The following is a 22,900-nucleotide window of genomic DNA, read 5'->3' as shown; positions in this document are numbered from 1 at the left end:
TAAGAAAAAGGAAGTAGGGGTAGAATTGGCATAGCGATGAAAGTTCCAGGAAAGTTCCCGTGAAGAAATATCTATCAGTCTACTCAAAGTTAACTGGACATAAGATAAGAAGGGCTAAAATGAAAAAAGTAAGCGGAGCAAACTTAATATTTCATGAATTCAAGGGGGGTTTTCCGTATATTGTACGATGCGGCCCGGGTTATCTCAATGGAGGCCCATTTAAAGCCACGTGTCCTTCTCTCGCTGACTCAAAGACCTGTGTTGGACTCACTTCCATCACTCAATCTCCAGTTGATAGGTACCGTTGGATCGTCATCCATCTCGCATCCTGACCGTCCAACGCCGAATAACTCTATCTCTTCGTTCTCGCTTTCGCCGAAGAAATGGCCGCCCTCCGCTCCTCTCCCCTCGCCCTCCGCCCCTCCGCCGCCGCCGCCGCCCCTTCCTCCTCCTCCTCCTCTGTCCGCGTTTCCTGCTTCCTACGCCGATTTCCCTCTACCGCTCCCCGACGCCTTAGGATCGTCTTGCCTTCCCGCCGCCGCCACGGCGGCGGCGCCCTGGGTGCCGTGATGGCGGACTCCGCCGCTTCGAGCTACGCGACCGCTCTCGCCGAAGCCGCGAAGTCTAACGGAACCCTCGAGCAGACGGCCGCCGACATCGAGAAGGTGGAGAAGGCGTTCGCCGACCCGGCCGTCGAATCCTTCTTCTCCAACCCTACCATCTCGACGGAGCGGAAAGCCGAGGTGGTGAAGGAGATCGCTTCCTCCCTCGATCTCCTTCCCTACACCGCCAACTTCCTCAACATCCTCGTCGACATGCGGCGGATCGACATCCTCGGCGAGATCATCAGGGAGTTCGAGCTGCAATACAACAAGATCACCAACACGGAGGTCGCCGTCGTGACTTCGGTGGTGGCCTTGGAGTCCCAGGACCTCGCCCAGATCGCGAAGGTGGTGCAAGGGCTCTCCGGCGCCAACAACGTGCGGATCAAGACGGTGCTCGATCCTTCCCTCATCGCCGGATTCACGATTCGCTTCGGCGCGACCGGGTCCAAGTTCGTCGACATGAGCGTCAAGAAGCAGCTCGATGAGATCGCTACGCAGCTTGATTTCTCCTCCGTTACCTTCTAATCGACAGGTAACAATCCTCTTCCTGCTTCTTCTGTTCCTCGTGCACCAAGTTTTTCTTGAATCTTTGTCGAAGATTGCCTTTTGGCGATCAGGTAACTCTGGCTTTCTGAATTCCTCATCAAGTCTGCTCCTTTTTCACGTTGGAAATGTGAATGGAAATAAAAAATTAGAAAGAGGGAGAAGATTCTGGAGGAGTTTTAGTTCCACATTAATAATTGAGAAGAGACTCTCTTTCACGCATGGATGCGCATGAAGTACAAATCCAGAGTTTGGATTGCACTACTCACAAGATAATTTGTGTGCGAGCACAACTTGCGCGCGTCGAATGTCGGATCGATCAGGACATAATTTGCCCAAGCGGATCAACTAATATTTTGTCATCCCGTTCAATTTTTGTAACATATAAATTAATGGACGAGTTAATTATTTGATGTTGAAACGGTCGAGTATTATTACTGACGTTTCAAATCAAACCATTAATCGTATCATTAATCTCTAATTAATAGGAGATACGGTCGAGTATTATTACTGACGTTTCAAATCAAACCATTAATCGTATCATTAATCTCTAATTAATAGGAGATATCTTGCGAGATTATAAAAGAGGAAGCGATAGAAGACCATGATAAGTGTGTTCTGAGTCCTAGCTTCCCTTTCCTTGCCTCTGCTTCCCCGATGATAGCCTTTGGATGTAATCAGTTCGTTGGGAACGATCTATGCTTGATCGTTTCTCCGATTCTGTCGTTGTATTCTGGGAAACAGACGTCCGTCGTGACCTCTAAACACTATCGGAGGGGATAAATCTGTTTTAAGGAACTTATGTTGAACACAGACCTCGACACCTGGCCACTCGGCAGTCGACTCTCAACTCTCGGCTCTCGGCTCGGTATCTCGGCCACTCGTCTCGGCAGTCGACTCTCGGCTCGGTATTGGGTAGTCGACTCTCGACTCGGCACTCGCCACTCGGCTCGGCAGTCGGCTCTCGGTTCGACATCTCGGTCACTCGTCTCGACAGTCGATTCTAGGCTCGGCACTCGGTCTCTCAACTCGCCAACTTTGTCACTCGTCTCAGCAGTCGGCTCTTGGCAGTCGGCGATTCAACACTCGGCTCTCGGCAATCGAGCACTCGGCGTCTCGGCACTCGGCTTTTGGCACTCCACTTTCGACAGTTGAGTTCTCGGCCACTCCACTCTCTCCGACAAAGAGTGTCAACATATCATTCATCTTCCCCATTTCTACTTCTCAAATTCTTTGATTGATTGAAGCATACGATCACTGATGTGAAGCATGGACACTCGGATTAATGGAGACCAAGCTCAAAACATTGTGTTGCTCCCTTAAGAACTAATTCATACCTGAAATCCAATCTTTGAAAGGTACAAAAGATGGCTTCACCTCGCCATTAACTAAGACGGTAATTACTTCGACAACCAGTAAATCAACATGAGAAATGTACAAACTGACGCGACGAGGGAGAGGATTATGGTGTCCATCGATTTTCTCCTTTTAATCGATGAAAGAATTTGATTTACCTGCAGACAATATATAATTTTTTACGATTAAAAAAAAGGGAAATCATGTGCATCGATCAACATACCGTAGGAAGTCTGCTGCTGACAGTACTGATCTTGGTAGTGATGCCACCAAACGTGGAGCGCTGAAGAGCTAGTGCACCCAGAGTGGCTTGTGCTCGAGATATTACATTGTCCATCTACATGAAAGAACTAGAATTAAGGATTGTTTTCCATGTTACAATATGAAACTGAAGTAGAAGGAAGTGTTTTAGAGTTATCGCACCTGCCCTGAACTTCTACCTATAGCTGCTTGTTCTTTAAGTAGAGCATGTTGCTCAGTATCGGCACCATCTTCCATACCTGCCTTTGCTCTATCGAAGTCTCTGAAGTCTAGAAGAAGCGAAGAACGCTCTTGTTTAGCTCTGCGGCTAGACTGAAGCCTGTAGAACTCCTGAAATAGTCCAGACCGAAGATCAGATTGATTTTCCAACATTTGTGTGCACCATGATCAAGTACCTGAGTGAGATCTTGTAGAATTTCTTTATGCCGTGTCAGTGTGTGAGAAATAATCTGTGAGCCTCCAGAAGATACCCAGATTTGCATCTGCAAATTGACTTGTTGTAGTTGCTTTAGTAAATGTTCAATTCCAGATTCGAGATCTGTCTCTGAACCGTCGGATTTTAACGAAACGAGCCTACGATATGAAGTCATCTGCTCATCCAATTGAGCTTCAAGCTTCCTTGCCTAGCAACAAGGAGAAGGAAACATAGTTATCAAATGAGAAAATTGCTTTAACAATGGTGGAACACAAGTCTGATAAAAAAATAACCAGATTGACATTAGTCCACAAGCTATCCTCGACTAGTGATTGCACTCGACCAGATTGACGTTCGATATCATGAAACATGGAACGAACTGCAATCGAGTAGAGTAGAATATAGCAAGAGAAAATGTAATTCTTTACCACTATTGAATTAGGTTCATCTTTTAATGGAGAAGCTAATTCAGAATTAGGAAGGATCTTAAATTCTCATATGGGACATCCTAAACTCCTTGTGTTATAAGAGGAAAACCCTCATAATACGATGCATGTTTGATGATGACATGATACAAATGTTCTCCATTCAGTCTTTAATTTCTTCTAGTTTCTTATGCATTCTACTTCAAATTCTTTGTTGTCCTCACATCAACAATTTACATCGGACCCTGTTTATGACAACTAGCTATAGTGAAATCTCACTCCTAAAGAATTGGTATATGAATGGAATAATGGTTCTGCTTACAGATGCACTTAAAAAAATTGAGAAGTCATTCTTTTAGCATTTAAGTAAATGAAGAACAATATGAACAGTTCTAGAAACCATCTTGGAACTATGCATATGTGAACAAACAATAATTCTATGAAGAACTCGTATGAAATTTGACAGTGGCTCAGCAACAACTTTAATTTTCATAGCTAGACATAGTCTTGCATAAAGCTCAATGGTGCATACCATAACTAATGAAATTACAAATGATGGCTTAGAAGCATTTCGATTAGCCTTAACATCCAACTGTGATGTTTCATCAGTTCAAGACAAGTTGTTTGATCCTTTTTTTAGCATTCCTGGCAGAATAAGTTATATGATCGCCCAGAATTTCAATTCAACATGCAATGTTAAACAAAGTAGCAATTGAAATATGGATCAAGGAGCAATTGAGTCAATGTACTTCTTCGATGATCTTGCAAGACGGTTACTGAGAATCTAAGATCCACAAAACATATCGTGAATCTGGAGAAACGAACAGATCTGAGGCACTAGGGCTCCTTGATTCCTGATTAAATCAAAGGCGCCGACATAATTCAGAGGAGGAAGCATAATTCAGAGGAGGAAGCCGAATCGATCAAAGGTCAAGTCATAAGAACAACGAAACCTTCAAATCATAGAGAGGATAGAAAGCTCCGCGCGAAATCAACAAAAGCGGAAGATTTAGGGCACCTGTTTCCGAAGGGCGTCCCACGAGGACGCCTCCATGATCGATCGACCTCCGGAGATCGAGCGTGAATCCAGAGAAAGTTGCTTCGCGATTTCCGCGACGAGCGCTTCGATTTGAAGCCCGCAGAGTTGAAATCGATGGCCGAACCGATCGAAGACGACTCCCCCACCAATTCCCCTCTCTCACGGTTTATTCCGTGGCTGACGATGAGATTTGCAAATAAACCGGGTTTGTTCGATTCAAAAGCCGATAGCTCGGACATGATTATACCGGTTTATGTCGTGGTCGAGAAAGAGATTAAAAGTAAACCGGGTTTATTTGGTCTGAGAGCCAATCACTTCCTCCTCTACAAAGGATCTCGGCCAGCCGCTCCCCGCCACCGCAGCCGCCGACGGCATGCTTGTGCCTTTTCCGCCGCCTCCCACGGCCATCCATCCTCTCCATAGGCCATAGGCGCCAATTTTATTGGGGCTTATTATTATTTTTTAAAAATAAATTTAATGAAAATTTTTTTATATCAATCGTGTTCGTTTCGCGAGACCGCGGTGTTTCAATTTCCGCAATGCCACATCTGCATAACTATGCATGAGAATTTGATGCTACTTCGTGTATTTGATATACTGTTCACACCTACATGTCTGTATGCATGAGAAATTGTTGTATGCATGAAAATTAATATATGGTTGAATTGATACATCATTATAAAAATAACGGTAAGGCTAATTAATTTTCTTTCATCTAATTTTATATCTTCATCCTTTGAAGAGCTAATAGAACAATACTATGTGCTCTGTAATTTTCTTTATTTATCGACGATTTTCTAAAAGACATCCTTCTCCTCAAGGTTCGGTCATTCTTTACTCGGTAATATTATTTTCACTCTTTTTTTCTTCTAATCTGCTTCAAAATAATTTTTTTATTCTATATAAATTATAAATTATAGATACAATGAATACAATTTTTTTTCTTATTTTTTTATACAAGCAAATTATTACAATTACAAACCTGATTTATGTGCTTAAAATGTCATAAAATATAATTTTTTAATTATTAATATCGTTATTGTTCTTGCTTTCATCCATATACCATATTATTTATGCCAATCTTATTTTTTAGCAATTTAGCTTTTTTATTTAAAAATTTATTTTTTAAATTAATATTTTATTTAATTTTTTTTTTAAAATTCATCGTTGTCGATCCCAAGTCCAAATGAAAAAATGTAAAGAAAAAATTTATATTTAAAAAATATATTAAAGATCTAAAAAAAATTTTAGTTTAGGCCTCATGGAACCTTGAGACGGCCCTGCCTGACCCTCGTCGACGCCCCCTCCTCCCGCATCGCCTCACTCCAGTCCACCATCTCGCTGGCTCGCAGCACCCCTCCGACGCGGCAACAGATCTCAGCCTACCAGTCGAGCCTCCGCCATGTAAGCTTCTACGCATAAATCTTTTTATGCGACCGATATACAACATGAAATCAACATGATACATTCATACAGTGAATTTTATATCTATGCAGTGAGATCCACAGCTATGTAATTAAGTATATCATATTAGTTTCATGTTGCATTTTTTTATGTTGTATATCATTTTTTTAATTTTAAATTCCATTTTTTCCTATCGGTTCAATCTCGACCGTTCATTACCTGACTCACCCAGTGTCGGCAAAATCTGACGGTCGATTCCGCGGTTTGACCTTCACATCACATCACTGACCCAGCTCCGTCCTTTTAAATCAATCTCACAGCTCACTGCACCACGTAGCGAACCCTAATTGGCCCTTCGATCGTCAATCATTTCAATATCATCAGATCCCAGATCCAAATAAGAAGAAGAAAAAGAAGCAGAAAAGAAGAAGAAGAGTACTGCGATCGAGTAAAGTAATCATGGGGTGGTGCATTCGATTCCTCGAGATCTTGTGCGCCGTCGTTCTTCCTCCGCTGGGCGTCTTCTTTCGCTATGGCTGTTGCAAAGTAGGTCGCCTTGGCTTAATCTCTTGCGAGTTTATCCTTTGTTGTTTGCTTGACTAACCGATCGATCGATCGATTGCAGATGGAGTTTTGGCTGTCTGTGGTGTTGACGATACTGGGCTACATCCCTGGAATCATCTATGCGATCTATGTGATCGTTACGAACCCTGAGGGCCATCACCACCACGACGACAATGGCGAATATCGCCCGGTGTAGGAGGGGATCGATCATCGATGTGCTGGAGTCGACAATAAAGAGCTTCAGATCTCTCGTGTAGTTTGTGGAAGTGGTTTGTGTGTTGATGGTTTGAGTGTGGAGTTTGGAAATTTCAAGGGTTTTCTTGCAATTTCCACTTTTTTAATGAAGTTTTGAGGAAACAAAGGAAATTATTTTAGGGAGAATGATTTATTATTTTATTACTAAATTCTAATATAAATTTAATAAATATTTAAGGATTCAGAATGAACTTCTAATGAGACATAAATTTTGGTTCCAATGATAGTTAGATTACTACTTAATATATTATAGTGTCTAAATTATAGTTTAACATCATATCTAAGTGGCCCATTCAGGTAACATGATCTTAAGAAACCCTAAATACGGACAGCGTAAAAATACCCTACATGATCGATTTCATAATCATCTGTGAAGAGATAAATTAAAAAGCTATAGTTGATCATTATATGGGAAGACATTATCTCGACTTTATCGAGATTCTATTCTTATCCACTTTAACAAGTATGTCCTATATTAACCAACTCAATCATATCTTAAAGACTATAAAAGATGATCATTGATTTCACATGATATATTTATCTATTAATGGATGTTATCATAAGTGAATCACTTTTAGTATGTACTCATATGATTTAAAATCTTACAATGTGACAATAGATCGTAACTAAAATAGTTAAGTTGGATTTGACTAATGAATTAAATTGAGCAATAAATTGAAAGATATTCTTAAATATTATCTTTAATCTGTATAATAAATTAATTTAAAAATAGTTTATTTTAATATGTTAATATGGCTGAAATGAAGATATTTTAAATAAAAAATATTATAAAATACTATTTATAAAGTTTTAAATGGTAAAGTTAAAAATAATTCTGAAATTAAAATTAATTTTCTTTCGATCCATTTCTATCACCATCTTTTCTTGAGCCCTCCTGACCGTACAGCTGTTAGCTCGTCCTCTGTTTCAGCCGGACAGGGTCCAGAAATAGACTCCAGCGAATCAGAATGCGGCGCGTGTAGTTCTGGAAGTGTCCATTGCGCGATGGCATTTTCGTAATTTTGGTGATAGAGGAGGGCATTCTCGGAACTAGGGATCTCTCCTCTCTTGGTAAATAGAAAGAACGGCCTTCGATTCCAGTGATAGCCTTCGTTACTATTTGGGACAAGCGTCGCCGCCGGAGATGTCCCCGACGACGAAGAACCTTTCCTCCGATCACTCCCCCGACGGAGGCGAACTTACTGCGGAGGAGCTCCAGTACGACTGGCGACGCGCAGCGATCGAGGGCGGCTCCCTCCGCCACGTTGACCTCCACACTGGATCCAACGGCTGGGCCTCGCCTCCCGGCGACCTCTTCCACCTCCGAGGCCCCAATTACTTCTCCAGGCGCCAGAAGATCCCTTCCGCCGAGTGGATCCTCAAGCCCGCCGGCATGGATTGGCTCCGATCCGCCTCCCGCCTCGACGACGTCCTGGGTCGCCCCGACAACCGCGTCGCCTCCGCCCTCCGCCGCGCGCACTCCCTCGGTCGATCCGGCAAGGCCTTCCTCTTCGCCGTCAACATCCAGGTTCCAGGCCGCGAGTGCCACTCCGCCGTCTTCTACTTCGCAGCGGAGGATCCCATCCCTCCCGGATCCCTCTTCTACCGCTTCGTCCACGGCGACGACGCCTTCCGGAACGCGAGGTTCAAGATCGTGAACCGGATCGTGAAGGGGCCGTGGATCGTGAGGACCGCGGTCGGGAACCACGCCGCCTGCCTCCTCGGGAGGGCGCTCACCTGCAACTACCACCGGGGGGAGAACTACCTGGAGATCGACGTCGACGTCGGGAGCTCCGCCCTCGCTAACGCCATCCTCCGCCTCGCCCTGGGCTTCGTCACGGCGGTTACCATAGACATGGGGTTTCTGGTGGAAGCCCAGTCGGAGGAAGAACTGCCCGAGCGGCTCCTCGGCGCGGTCAGGGTGTCACAGATGGAGATGAGTTCGGCCACCTACGTCGAGACTCGGCCCAGGGCGGCGGAGACTGGTAAAGGAGGGTTCCGGGGGCAGGCCAAGGTCAACCATCACAACGATCTGTCAAGGTCCTCCGGCGATGGCAATGGCAGTGGCAAAGCTCAAGGTTGAGATCTTCCTCACTTTTCCGTCTTTAGACGAAAAAGGTAGCTCTTCTTGCAGCTGATCTGCTCCGTTTTGGAGAGAATAGTTTGAACTTTGGGTATTATGATATCTTCTTCTCTGTTCTGAAATCTATCAGGCTCTTGGCGTCTGCAATAGAAAGTTACTGTTTCATTGAACAAGGCCATAAAATAATCATGGTTCTGTCTTTGAGCTTATTCTTCGATGCCATTTACTTTGTTGCATTGGGTGCCTAGGGCAGGAAAGAAGCTAAGCTTTGTGCTTTTTAAGCTCCTTTGATAAGGTAATCTAGTTACGACAAACCGAAACTAAAATGAATTAAATTATTGAAATGGTTGTTTTAGCTTGACTTGTCATTGCTTTTAATAGGTTTGAGTGGGCAAACTTTCTTTCTTTGTTTAGATGTCATCGAGTTCTCAATAGAACTCAAATTTGTTTGATTGGTAGATTTGTTAGATGATTAGTGAGCTTGATATTGCAAGTTTGTTTGTTTTGGAAGTTACTTTGTTAATTTATAAGTTTGATATTAGTTTGATTGATGAACATGATTCACGTGTGTATTCAAGTTTGTTCATTTAGTTTAATGAGTTTGTTCAAGCTCTTATTAAGTCGAACATTAAACTTTTTCACGAACATTTAATTCATTTTCAACCTTATTAATGTCTTATTTACTTATTTGTACTCAAAATCTCTATTTCCCTCGCTAGCCTATGAATAATATATATATATATATATATATATATATATATGATTTTGGCTAGTACACCTAGTAAACCAAGGAAGCACAAGCGGTTTTGGACTTGATAGCCATGTGCACAAGACATTCGACATCGTGGGCCTTGTTCCGTAGGTTCACCATCAAACCTATCTACCAACTATGATGTGCCCTTAGGGGTGCTAGCCTAAGTTGTTAGTTGATAGGTCTTAACATCCTTTGATTGCGCTCCCCTATTTAAAAGAAAATTCCTACAAATACGCTGTAGCTGGGGATGTGCCTTGACAACTTGGATGTCCTACCACGGCACCATTGCCCCAGGGACATGTATAGATGTTATAAAGAATATACAAGGAATGGTAAATATTGCTACATGGAATGTTTCATTTGATTGATAGTTCAAGCAAGCCTACCTAGTCTAAATCAATTCACTTGACCCATTGGTTTGCCCTATTTCACTCACTTCCTCTTGTTCGCCATGTCTTGCCCAATTGATTCGCCTACTCAGTTCGACTAACCCTTACGGGCTCAGCTTGCCCTTGGCCCAATCAATCCCCTCACAAATGCTTGAACCTATTTGTTTGCCCGTTGACTCGTCCGACTAGCCTCGTTAGTTTGGTCCGACCAACTACTTAGCCTTCTTGGTTTAATCAACTCCAACTCACACCATGATTGGTATGCATGTCTAAGTTCAAACACTATGAAAAGCCCTATCAACCAAAATGCCCAAATAAACATTTATAAGGTTCCATGGCTCCAATCCTATCGAATAGGCTCTTGTAAACATTTCATAGTTTTCTACCTGAACCATTACTTTCTGTTCTTCCACAGCAAAGATCTTCCTCCTGTAAACATATTCACCTGGATATGGATATTCTTCAATATCGAAATATGACTACTGAAATACCTAAATGTACCAAAAGTATACCTAAATCGTTAAACCAATTCCTAGTTAATTTCAGGTGACAGATATCGTCTATTCAACGAGATTGGAGCAACAGAAATTTATGAGAACTCACCTTTCTTTTCTTTTCTTTCCTGCTTACACAAAACACATCCTTTTTTGTCTTCTTTCACAGCTTTGTGTTGCTTGTTCCCTGTAAACACTCAACTTCTGCCAATCTGTCCTCCTGCAACAAAAATCTTTTCTTCTAGTAAACAAACATCTTTTATTAAGAACCCATATTCAATTCAAATAATCCCTCTTGGTTTTCTCTCTCAATTCTTGCTTCCTTTGGGTTTCTTTGTTCAAGATTCTACAATTGGATTGTAGTGACACCACATTAAGCACATGTAATGGTATTTAGCTCACAAACAACACCAAGTGGCACTAGTTTTTATGAGCCTGACAGTGAAGATCACTAACATTGTAGCTAATAATTGGCCTTCATATAAAATGATTCATAATTAGTTGTTTATATCACATATTGGAGACACATTGTAAACTTCATTTGGATATTCTTTTTTCTGATAGCATGAAGATATGAGTACTGAAATAAATTAACAGAAATGAATGCATAATCTTCATCACATCATGACAGCTCTTGTGATAGCTTTCTTTAGATTTTTCAAGTATTATATATTTTTTTCTTGTCTCTTTCTAGCAACAATGAAAAATAATAAAAGAAGAAAATTATGTAATCTTGTGGATGCATTTTATGATGACTAATTTTTCCTATCTACCTTGATTTGCCATATAAATCTGCTTACAAGAATAATAAATAGGAGAAAGAAGTAAATCATGAGATGGCAATTTGTGTTATGTTATGTTAACTACTTTATAAATAAATTCTATTATTTGTAGTTATTAAATTATTTTTTCAAAAAGTAATTTTGCACCATAATATATTATTTTTCATATTTTGTTAAGTATGTGAGATTAAATTGATCCAGCATTGGAAACTTAGCTGCTGCCGTCCACAAGTATTTAAATACAATTTTTCTCCTTATTATTAACTTTCTGTTCAATTAATCACAAAATATTAATTAATTAGCAGAAAGACTTGGTCCAATTGTTTCTTCGTCAAGGTTGAAAACAAATGAAAAATGACAAATTCTTGAGAGTAATTAAAGAGAGATTTATCTGGTCATTAGCTGTAGGTTTGGCTCCATTATGTATGAAACATTCAAGAAATCACAATTCAAGTAAACCCGAACTCGACTCGAACTCGAAACTTCCAGTCAACTAAAACATCACAATCGAATTCAAATGACTGAAAATAATACCTTTTTCGCCACCCCTTCTTGTTCCCAACGACGCCCCCTCTTCCTCCATGAGCATGAAGAGATCATATTCTGCTGAAGAGCCAGCAGAATATGCCTCCTCGGTTTCTCCAAGGTACCTTCAATCTTTACTGCCATTGAAACATATAATTCTAACAATAATTGGATCAAAAACAAGCCAACACTGATGATCTTATACCAGACTTTGCAGCTCCAATGCAGCAAGCATCACTTTTGCTCTTTGTCGGCGTCGCGGTAGCTTCGCTTCTTGTTGGTTTGGCACTCATGGTGTTTTGCTGGAGGCGCAGGAAGCAGAAGGGGTCACTGTGGAAGATTGCCAACTCCACCAAAGGCCCCATTTGTAAACTCCATCACCATCTTCTTCATCATCTGTGGAAAAAAATGATGGATGAGTTAGTTTTGTTTCTGTCGAATTTCAGTTCCTGATTCCTTCAGTGGCAATCTTCGGATGGTTTCTTACTTCAGTTATCGAACTCTGAAGAAAGCAACAAAGGATTTCCACCCGAAGAATCAACTAGGCGGAGGTGGATTTGGCCCAGTCTATAAGGTTGATATCTATCTTCTTGTTCTTCATCATCGTCATTGAGCTCTATGCAAGACTATATTTCATGAACAGGGAGTGTTGGATGATGGAAGGATCATCGCAGTGAAGCAACTAAGTGTTGGGAAATCTCAGCAAGGCGAGTCAGAGTTCCTTGCAGAGGTCAGAATGTTGACGAGCATCCAACACAAGAATCTAGTTCGCCTTGTTGGGTGCTGCTCGGAAGGCTCAGAGCGCCTGCTCGTCTATGAGTACATGACCAACGGAAGCTTGAACTCGATCATATCTGGTTTTGCTATCTAATTTTTCCAAGAGAACATATTGATTGCTTTGTTTGCTTGTATCTGCTCATGGTTTTGACATTTTGAGCATGGTGATCAAATAGGAAAGAGTGGGAAATGTCTAGACTGGAAGACACGATTTGAAATCATTGTCGGAATAGCACGGGGATTGCAGTACCTGCATGAAGACTCCAACTTGAGGATTGTTCATAGAGATATCAAGGCCAGCAACATCCTCCTAGATGAGAAATTTCAGCCTAAGATCAGCGACTTTGGTCTGGCCAAGTTCTTCCCGGAGGATCAAACTTATCTCAGCACGAGATTTGCAGGAACTCTGTGAGTTAATTTTCATGTTGTAGGACAGTTTACCAAAAGTCGTTCACATAATAAATTGTTAGTGATATTTGTTCCCCAAAACAAATTGGCACACTAGTCAACTCTAGGAAGATTAAAGATGAGCATTTCAACCATTGAGGACCCTAAAATAGGTTAGTTTTGCTGTAAATTTGAGTGCAATTTGATTTGCAAATTAACTCACGCTCTTGAAATTCTAGGCCATTTTTCAACTCACAAGCTGGTTTGTAAATTAACATGCTATTTGAAAAGTATAAATTTACACCATATTCAACTTCAAGACAGTAGAAGTCGAACATTTTAAGCATCCAAGACAGTAAAGTAGGTCATTCTTGTTCTAAGTTTGGGAACAAATTGATTTGCAAATCTGCCTACTCTCCGAAAATATGAGGATCATTTTACAAATCAATTTGGAGTGTGTTTTAGCAATTGATTATACCCATATATGAGGATCATTTTTCTGTAAAATATATAGTTCAATACAATCATTCCATAGCATTGTCTAAAATTCAGAGGGTATTGTGCACCTGAATATGCTCTGCGAGGCGAGCTGTCGGCAAAAGCCGACATCTACAGCTTTGGTGTTCTTGTGCTGGAGATCATCAGTTGCAGGACCAACACAGATCTTTCTCTTCCAATTGAGATGCAATACCTTCCAGAATATGTAAACTCTCATCTCCCTTTCCTTTCTCTTCCATTTCTGAATCCCTCTGCAGTTCAACTCAAAATCTACACAGACAAACAAAATAAAGTTAAAACAATTTTCATTTTGCAGACATGGAAGCTATATGAAAGATCAAAGGTGAGGGAAATATTGGATCCAAGATTACTAGATGAAGAACCAGTGGAGAAAGAAGTGTTGCAGGTGTGCCAAGTTGCTCTGCTGTGCCTTCAGCAACACCCAGACTTGAGGCCTCCAATGTCTGAAATAGTGGCCATGCTGACTTGTAGGGCTCAGATATCTTCTACACCTGTAAAACCAACATTTTTGGAGAGGAAGGCAAGGGTTAGCATCAGGCCTCCATCACACTAGTTTGTTCATGTCAGACACCCAGTAAACATAAATATGGCAATTGCAGAACAGTGGAAGGTCAACTAGTTATATGTTTCAGATTTGTGTAGCAACTGTAAGGCTGAATCTTTAAAGTTAGAAGCTTTACAAGTTAAATAAAGATAATGCTGCAGCAATGTTTTGAATAATTCTTCAGGTTGTAAGTGGCTATTTATCAATCAAGTCTGCAAAAATTTCCCTAACATGAGCTTGTCAAATCTCATACTTCTGGTTTTGCATAGAAGTTCATCACATTGTCGCGAATCGCGAATTGAAACAAGCACTACTAATGATTAGAAAGATTGCACCATCAAAGCATTTCTAGACATTCAAATGAAGTTGGATCAAGCCATCCTCCAACATTTCCATCAAGCATGATCTATGCAGACCAAATTTCCAGCTTTGGGGCACTCCCAATGGCCGAAGGACTCTTTGCTCCAGTCCTGATCCTCTTTCCAGAGCTTCCTCAGTCAAAATCTCATCATTAACTACATCGGCAACCTCACTTACAATCATAGGAATATGCCTTTGATTTCTTCTTCTTCTTCTTCTTCTTAGTATGATTCTCACTCTTAAACTCAACCTGATGGGTTCTGACCCACCATTTTCCAAGCACTCAGATCGCGGAATCATCTTGTAAATCATTCTCCAATTTCAGAAAACCTTCATGCAAAGCAAACAAAATCTTACGGTTCACCTGTAGAGTCTCTGAAGCAGAAGCTGAATCGACAAGCTTTTTTGAAAATGTTAGCAGCAAGTCAATTTTTCCCCAGATTTCTGCTCTTCGCTATTCGACTCCACGTGAGCTCCATCTTTCATCAGATCCAGGAAGTCCCTTCCATTCTCCAGTAATCATTCGAATGCATTTACTTAGATCTCATTGACAAGCGCCCTATCTGCAGATGTCTCCAGTGCTGAGGAGATAGAATGGAGAGAGATTACTTCTCCGGCACCGACACAGGCGGCGGTGTTTAAGAAACCGGAGGCGTTGCCGGGGAAGAATAAGGAGGCGCCGGTGAGCGACGATGTGATTGAGGAGACGAGGAGGTTGAGCTATTGGAGAAGAAGGCCAATCCGGTCGACAAATTGAGGGTCAATGAACCGGAAAAAAAATTCAAAATCGCGTCCGTTCACCGGTTCAAGCCGGTTCGGGCGTCAAAACCCTAAGAAAATATTTGCTTATTTCGATAAGAAGATATTATTTATTATAAAAATATATATATATAATATTTATAAATGTTTTCCTAAAAAAATATGAAATGGGGCATAAAATTTAAGCTAACGATGTTTGATTCAAATTATACGACTAAAATGTTATTATTATAATCTTAATAATTTTGTTATTATTATGGTGTGGCCATTTTGCTGTTAATTATACAATTATTTCCCCCTCAATTTCCAGCAAACAAATGAATTCTTATGCTTTATTTATCTTGTAAAATAAATAAAAAATTCATGATGAAAAACCAAGACAAAAGTTTCCAGAATTTTTTTTACACCAAATAAACTAAGGGCTACAGTAACAAACCTCTTATGAATGTATAATAACAAACCCAAACTCCCAAGACATAACTGAGTTGGTTACGACAAACAAATTTATAAAAAAGGATAAGGATTCAAATTTCGATGAAGCCGAACAATATCCTCCTACATCGTGACTAACTATAATTTCTTGATTTACCTCTTCACAAATAATCGTAAGACTGACCGTGTAAAACCGTTGAGTGACGAATTTCACCTTTTTATAAAAAAAAAGATAACAAACCTTTGGAGCATAACTAAATTGATTACGACATAATCAAATTACAAAAGAGAATAAGAATTCAAATATCGATGAAACTAAAACAATATCATCCTTTATCATAGTCGCAATTTCTTGAATTTATCTCCTCACATATAATCATAAAATTGACCATGTAAAACCGCTAGAATAACAAATTCCACTTTTTTTTTTTTTAAGATAACAATAAATTCTTTTCGAAATTCCATATTGACAGTAACTTCATACGCTTAACTGCTCTTTATCAAGTAAACTAAGAGGCACTTCAGTGATTGGAGGTAAAAAAAGAGCATTAGTTCATCCATTATCAGTTCTTGGTGCGTCATCGGATTGACTTAAAAATACATACAATCTAAAAAATTCCAACTTAAGTTTCACTAGGTTACAATGATCTGACTGCATTAAAATGCATGCAAAGTTTGTAAAATAAGAACAAGATAATAACCATCCTCAATCAGCGTCTTCAATCTCTTCATCCTCTGGCACACCTCGAAGATACAAAACATTGTTGCACCTGCAAAATGTGAACAAAATTAATAAATAATAATAATAATAAAATTCATGGAAGAAGATTTTGAAAAGTCTACCTTATGAGAATCTCCCCCAGATTTCCAGTAAATTGGCCGTCGATGAATTCTTCAGTGTTGGCCAACTAGTGTCAGAATTTGAAGGAATCAAAGTGAGAGGAGATAGATAGGGATCATACTAAATGAAACAAAGGTAAAAAAGAACAATTTATCGAATCATGAGATAAACTCAAGGCCATTGTGGTATGGCTTTTGAAATAAAAGAATTAAATTTCTAAGTTACTTTGGAAATAAAGTGAAAAATGATAATATTTAATATCAACTTTGAAAGGGTGAGAGAATCCGAAATGGCCATCTTAAATTGGAAGAGGCTCATACATCAAACTGATTATCCTAGGTTGGAAGAGACTCAAATATCTTCCATTCGAAAATCATATTGCAAGCTCTTGGCTTGGTAGCAAGCAACCTTTCTTTGTTCTACTTTCCTGGGCAAGAAGGAGAACTCTCTATCGTATAGCATTTCCTCTGGTGGCATAGCTGCACACCCTCAATCCATCGTATTGGAATGATCTGAGAAGAATAATTAGGGTCATGTTTGATCTTTTCTACAAAGCCGACAGATGAAGTATTTTATTTCAGGTCAACTTTCTGCTGCAATCACTTCAATCCACCCCCTCTATGAAAAGCTGTAATGCGCCTGGACCCGGAGGAATTCCTCCCAGCGGACTTCCCCATAAAAGTGAAACGTCTAAGTGTTCTCCCCTCATTGGTTAACGCACACCCAAAAGGAACTATTATATCTTTTTGAATATTGGGCAGTAGAACTAAAAGTCTGCTTCCATGCCTTTGATCCATTACTAATGACTGTAGGTTAGTATCTGATATTAAAAAGAAATGTGTCAATCGCAATGATCCTAGGGGTGAGCTCCACCATTCAACCACAGATTAAATCTCAGATGTTCAGTGATCATTCTACCTCATTTTTTTGGGTACTTTTTTGAGGTACAAGAAATCCACCTAAAGTTCAATCAAAATGGGGTTGGATTGAATTTCAAAAATTATTTGAGTATGGTGTGGTAAAGCATGAGCAATAAGAGGACTAAGGTTCAAATCCCAAAAGGGATGAATATCTTAGAGATTGACTTTTGAGTGTGCATAAATTGTGCTTCGAATTTACCTGATAAGCGAACTAGTGGGTAAGGTCATCTACCTCCAAGATTAATCAAACGAAATCAGGACACCTAGATTATCAAAAAAAAAAAAAAAGAGGGGGGGGGGGGGTGGATTGACATATTAAGATCAACAAACCTATGCATCCAAGAATGCCTAACTCTTCAACTGGCTCTTAGTTTATGAGCTTTTTATGTCACTTTTCACTAGGGGTGTCAAAAATGAACCCGAATTGACCCAAAAATTATCGAGTTCGGGTTGGAAGTTTTCGGATTCGGATAGGGGGTTTTTGGGTTGGGGTTTGGGTTCGAGGGTTTTTGGGTTGCATTGAGTTCAAATCAGGTTAGAGTTGACCTGAATTTAAGATTTAGGAGTTTTTTGAGTTAAATAAATTTTATTTTGAAAATTAACATGTTTTAGCATAATGTCAATATGACAATGATGAAATATTAAGATAGCAGTGAAGAATTATCGGAAAAAATAACAAAAATAATTTTTTTGGGTGATATTGGCCGGATTATACGGGTTCAAGTTTAGGGTTTTCGGGTTTAGTTCTAGTCAGGTTCGAGTTAGAATTTTTTTTATAATATTTTTTATCCGACCCATCCGAATTGACACCCCTATTTTTCACCAAGCAATCAACTTAACTAGATAAAACCTAAGCTTAGTTATGAAAACTCCTGAATAATCATCTTAAATTGGGAAAAACTCAAATATCTATTTTTGTCAGAAAATCATGCCGCAAGCTGATTTTCTAATCAACTTGCACTTCAATTGAGGATAAGCCAAGAAAAAATAAATGCTGGGGAATGAATTGGTAACAAGATGAACAGTGGGACATGATTTGTTAAAATTCCTGATGAGAAGTTGCGGTACTTATATATTGAGGGACAATTATGATCAGCACAAACTGTTTACATACCTGCAAGTTCATGTAGGAATCTACTGACACAAGGTAACCTGAGACAACAGACAGAAAATTGTAGTAGTGAGTTAAATGATATTTGTAGAAGTCGCAACAGAATCAACCATTAGATGTAATCATAGACAAGTGCATAAGCCACTAACATATACATACATGCAATCAGTTCTTTTAAACATACTATTTTTTTGGTCTATCCGATCCCTTGACACGGGGGATTTACTGTATCCCTAACTGCTTCAGATACAAGTTTGTGGCCTATCTTAAGCATACTTGCATAGTCATGAGCATGAGACATAACTTACCTTTGTATTCCATTCCCCACTTCAACTTCACAATCACAGGCTTCCCAGTTAAATTGTTTAAGAAAGGTTTTGGGTTAACTGGCACAGTCTGCAAAGAAGGAAAAGAAAGGAAAGTTACAGGTGCTCTTTAGCCGAAAAACTCACTGAGGCAAAAGAACAAATAACTACAAAGCAACAAAAGGCATGGAAACACTGTCTTGGATCGATAAGAAATAGAATCAATGCACAAGTTCAAAATCAACAAAAACTTGATTTCCAACACATGTCTCACAATTTACAGAAGAAGCCAGAGAGAGCTTTATAATCTTGAGGAACAACAGATACTTCAACGAACCAGTAAAAATTATGAAGTTTTTCAATGATTTCCTCATTCTTCAGCGATGGGAGAAATAGTAGATCTATCAATATCCCGAAGCCACCACGCGAAACGAGCGCTTAAAAGGGTGAAAGAAGAGGTAGATAAAGAACTTACCGCCATTACTGAAGAACTAACTGCGCCGGAACAACGATGACCGACGAGGAGAAGGAAGGCGTGAGCTCCTCTAGGGTTTTGGAACATGGAAGGAGAAGCCCTATTTATAGATGGGCCGATGAAACTGGGCTTTAACAACGTGATTGGGCCATTCGTTAGGACACTCGGTCGGACCGACGGTTTGATTCGGTTTGGCCGAATTTGATTGAACCGGATCTTTTACGAAATAATTTTTTTTCTTTTCTACATAATTAATTTGATTAATTTGAAAATAAATTTATTTCTTTTAGATATTGACATAAAAAAATGATAAATCTCAGTCAGTCTTATGGACTCAATCCCTGATGGTGGCCCCGGTCCCGACTACCAAGGTAAATCGAAAATTTCCCACCGACTATCAGGGTAAATCGAGTCCCACAAAAATTTCTACCGACTATCAAGGTAAATCGGGAAGCGCATACAGAGGTCAATCTAGATGTCCAACATCCTTTGATTGCGTTCTTCATTTGGAAGAAAATTCTTGCAAATACGTCGTAATTGGAGATCTAACCGTGGGTCCCTATATCACAATCCGAATATCCTACTGTTGCACCATTGCCCCGGAGACATATATCGACATAAACAGATAAATCCAAATTAGTTTTCTTTTTTCCAATCAAACTAATTGGCATAATAATTTCTTTAATTTGTTTTTTTTTTTTGTGGACTGAATTTTTGCAGGATGAAGATTAAGCGCAGAGAGAGAGTGTTCGACACGACAGAAGTACCTCCTCGGTTCATAATAATCGCCGGCGAGGAGGATTGACGCCGATCAATGGCTCTCTTGCACTTCTCCTCGCTCTGCCTTCTCTCCTTTCACAGATACCTCGACTGCCCCTCCGCTCGCCTCCCTTCGATCTCGAGAAGGGAGGTTGCGATCGAGAGGGCGAGTAGAAGAAGCGGAAGGTGCCGGGCGGCGGTGGCCGCGGAGGACGTCGGCAGGGAGGAGGTGCTGGTTCCGGCGGAAGCCGAGGCGGAGGAGGCTGTGGCGGAGTACGATTGGAGAGAGGAGTGGTACCCGCTGTACTTGACGGAGCAAGTCCCCGACGACGCGCCGCTCGGCCTCTCCGTCTTCGACAAGCAGCTCGTCCTGTACCGCGACGGCGACGGCGTCCTCCGCTGCTTCGAGGACCGATGCCCTCACCGGTGCGCTTGGATTCTTCTGATCTAGAACCCTAGAAATTTGGGGCAAAACGAAAATTTTTGATTTTGATGCAGATTGGCGAAGCTGTCGGAGGGGCAATTGGTGGATGGACGCCTGGAGTGCCTCTACCACGGGTGGCAATTCGCCGGCGAAGGCCGGTGCGTGAAGATCCCGCAGCTGCCGGAGTCGGCGAAGATCCCTCGCGCGGCGTGCGTGAGGTCGTACGAGGTGCGCGACTCGCAGGGGGTGGTGTGGGTTTGGATGTCCGACAAGACCCCGCCGGTGAACTTGAAGCTGCCTTGGTTCGAACACTACGATCGGCCTGGATTTCAGGCGATTTCCTCCGTCCATGAGCTGCCCTACGACCACTCCATTCTTCTCGAGAACCTGATGGATCCGGCGCACGTGCCGATCTCCCACGACCGCACCGACTGGTCCGCCCGCCGCGAGGAGGCGCAGCCGCTCGAGTTCGAGGTCACCGAGCGCAACGCCCGCGGCTTCGCCGGGCGGTGGGGGAGGCCAAGGACGCGGCCTGGGCAGTGGAGCTTCCTCCGGTTTCAAGCCCCCTGCGTCCTCTCCAACGACGTCGAACAAATCGACGAGAAGGGCGAGAAGCAATACCTATCGGCGTTGTTCCTCTGCCGGCCGACGGGCCAGGGGAAATCGATGCTCATCGCCCGGTTCGGCGCCAGCGCCCGGCCGGGCTTCTTCAAGCTCATCCCCGACTGGTTCATCCACCAGAACCAGTGCAGCGTCTTCGAGCAGGACATGGGCTTCCTCTCGTCGCAGAACGAGGTGCTCGTGAAGGAGCGCCGCCCCACCAGAGAGCTCTACCTGAACCTGAGATCGTCGGACACGTGGGTGGCGGAGTACCGGAAGTGGATGGACCGCGCCGGCCACGGCATGCCGTACCACTTCGGGCACGCGACTATCTCCCCGCCGAAGGAGCCGGCGGTGGTGGAGCAGGCGCCGGTGGGGGTGGTCGCGGGGATCTCCTCCACGTTCCCGGCCAAGGGAGGCGTCGGCGAGCGGCACGCGCCCAACCCGGCGAACCGCTACTACCGCCACGTGGTGCACTGCAAGGAGTGCAGGAAGGACCTGAAGGCGTTTCGGAGGTGGAACAGGGCGCTGCTCGCGGCCGCCGCCGCGGCCGTTGGGGCTGCGATTCTGGCGGCGGGGCTGCGGGCGAAGGCGCTTCTGCTAGCGGCGGCGGCGCTGTTTGTGGCCGGATCGCTCGCTTGCTCCGCCGCGATCGATCTCATCACCACCAACTTCATTCGTTCGCACAGAAAATTGTGAGCGTTAATTTTCACAGCCGCAAAATTTGTCCTTTAAATTTCAATAATAATAATAATAAGTTCAAATTTTAAATGATTAAAATAGTATGATGTTTCTTATTATAGGATCAAACAATCAAGTTGGGCAAAGTCAAACCCTAAGAAACATTATCAAGTTCATGTTGACAACTTGATCCTTATATATTTGACATTTTCACTAGATTTTGTGTAGGCATAGGGGGCTTCCTAAAGTCAATTTACATCATTAAAGACAATCAACTATAAAAATTTAGGTACAACTCCATTGTCCCCGGGGCAATGGTGTAACGGTAGGACATTCGGATTGTGACTTAGGGACCTACGGTTCAATCCTCAGCTACGGCGTATTTATAAGAATTTTCTTTCAAATGGAGAACGCAATTAAAAGATGTTGGACATCTGAATTGGTCGCCATATGCGCTTCCCGATTTACTTGGTAGTCGGTAGGAAATTTTCATGGGACCGGACCGACCACCCTCAGAAATTGAGTCTATGAGACTGACTAGAATTTATCATTTTTTTTAAGTACAACTTCATTTTTTGTGGATTTATGCAATCATTTTCGAGGCTTTTAACTACTTTTATGCAATCATTTTCGAGGCTTTTAACTACTTTTTTCATCGAAGGATAACTATGACGATGGGTTTTGTACACTTCTCTTAAGTAACAAGTGCGACTATAGTCCAAGCTCGTTTGATAGTTTACTTTGGCATCTACTTTCCCTCTTAAGTAATCTCCAAGGTCGACAACTTATGTTACACTTGTTAACCCTACTAGTGATAACGAATCAATCGTCGTTTCAATTCGATACGAGCGGCTACCTAATCGCCGTTGACACACGGAGATGATCGACAAGGTCGGTAGGGATTGAAATCTATTGTTATGTTGGCCGTCTAGCATGTAGAATGAGTTGAGACGAATGAGGCTTCTTTCTCAAAAACTGGTTGAGACAAACATTGCCATGGGGCTTGCTTATTGATTTCTACTTTCCCTGATTTAGAACATGAGGCTTCGAGGCAAGCCAAGGAAAGGGCTGACTAAGAACACGACCCGCGCATAGTTTCCTTCTTATGCAAG

General features: G+C 41.7%; 6 protein-coding genes across 6 annotated transcripts; 4 read left to right on the top strand and 2 right to left on the bottom strand.

The window, feature by feature from the left end:
- The first annotated feature begins 383 nt into the window (after positions 1-383).
- On the top strand, positions 384-1,268 carry LOC141825535 (ATP synthase subunit delta, chloroplastic-like). Its single transcript, XM_074712912.1, has one exon. The coding sequence runs from the start codon at positions 384-386 to the stop codon at positions 1,128-1,130; it is 747 nt and encodes a 248-aa protein (XP_074569013.1). The 3' UTR covers positions 1,131-1,268.
- Positions 1,269-2,455: 1,187 nt separating this feature from the next.
- Positions 2,456-4,787, bottom strand: LOC141823954 (Golgi SNAP receptor complex member 1-1-like). Its single transcript, XM_074711164.1, has 5 exons — positions 4,624-4,787; positions 3,161-3,388; positions 2,928-3,095; positions 2,728-2,841; positions 2,456-2,662 (listed from the first exon to the last, which is right to left on the bottom strand). The coding sequence occupies exons 1-5, from the start codon at positions 4,657-4,659 to the stop codon at positions 2,549-2,551; spliced, it is 660 nt and encodes a 219-aa protein (XP_074567265.1). The 5' UTR covers positions 4,660-4,787; the 3' UTR covers positions 2,456-2,548.
- A 3,175-nt stretch (positions 4,788-7,962) lies between these two features.
- On the top strand, positions 7,963-9,154 carry LOC141824498 (protein ENHANCED DISEASE RESISTANCE 2-like). The gene has a single exon (XM_074711800.1). The coding sequence runs from the start codon at positions 8,012-8,014 to the stop codon at positions 8,948-8,950; it is 939 nt and encodes a 312-aa protein (XP_074567901.1). The 5' UTR covers positions 7,963-8,011; the 3' UTR covers positions 8,951-9,154.
- A 2,954-nt stretch (positions 9,155-12,108) lies between these two features.
- On the top strand, positions 12,109-14,311 carry LOC141824248 (putative LRR receptor-like serine/threonine-protein kinase At1g56130). Its single transcript, XM_074711498.1, has 6 exons — positions 12,109-12,261; positions 12,341-12,468; positions 12,538-12,751; positions 12,848-13,079; positions 13,611-13,761; positions 13,873-14,311. Exons 1-6 carry the CDS (start codon positions 12,117-12,119, stop codon positions 14,128-14,130), a joined length of 1,128 nt encoding a protein of 375 aa, XP_074567599.1. The 5' UTR covers positions 12,109-12,116; the 3' UTR covers positions 14,131-14,311.
- A 1,897-nt stretch (positions 14,312-16,208) lies between these two features.
- LOC141824247 (putative small nuclear ribonucleoprotein F) lies at positions 16,209-19,397 on the bottom strand. The gene is made up of 5 exons (XM_074711497.1): positions 19,325-19,397; positions 18,853-18,940; positions 18,548-18,585; positions 16,516-16,580; positions 16,209-16,442 (listed from the first exon to the last, which is right to left on the bottom strand). Exons 1-5 carry the CDS (start codon positions 19,328-19,330, stop codon positions 16,379-16,381), a joined length of 261 nt encoding a protein of 86 aa, XP_074567598.1. The 5' UTR covers positions 19,331-19,397; the 3' UTR covers positions 16,209-16,378.
- A 658-nt stretch (positions 19,398-20,055) lies between these two features.
- On the top strand, positions 20,056-21,889 carry LOC141823932 (protein TIC 55, chloroplastic). The gene is made up of 2 exons (XM_074711137.1): positions 20,056-20,509; positions 20,582-21,889. Exons 1-2 carry the CDS (start codon positions 20,139-20,141, stop codon positions 21,804-21,806), a joined length of 1,596 nt encoding a protein of 531 aa, XP_074567238.1. The 5' UTR covers positions 20,056-20,138; the 3' UTR covers positions 21,807-21,889.
- The last annotated feature ends 1,011 nt before the right edge of the window (positions 21,890-22,900 follow it).

The sequence above is a fragment of the Curcuma longa genome, chromosome 3 (assembly GCF_044706935.1).
Source record: "Curcuma longa cultivar G26 ecotype Majalengka, Jawa Barat chromosome 3, ITB_CL_G26_1.1, whole genome shotgun sequence".
NCBI lineage: Eukaryota > Viridiplantae > Streptophyta > Magnoliopsida > Zingiberales > Zingiberaceae > Curcuma > Curcuma longa.
This window is presented reverse-complemented; position numbering and strand designations above follow the sequence as displayed.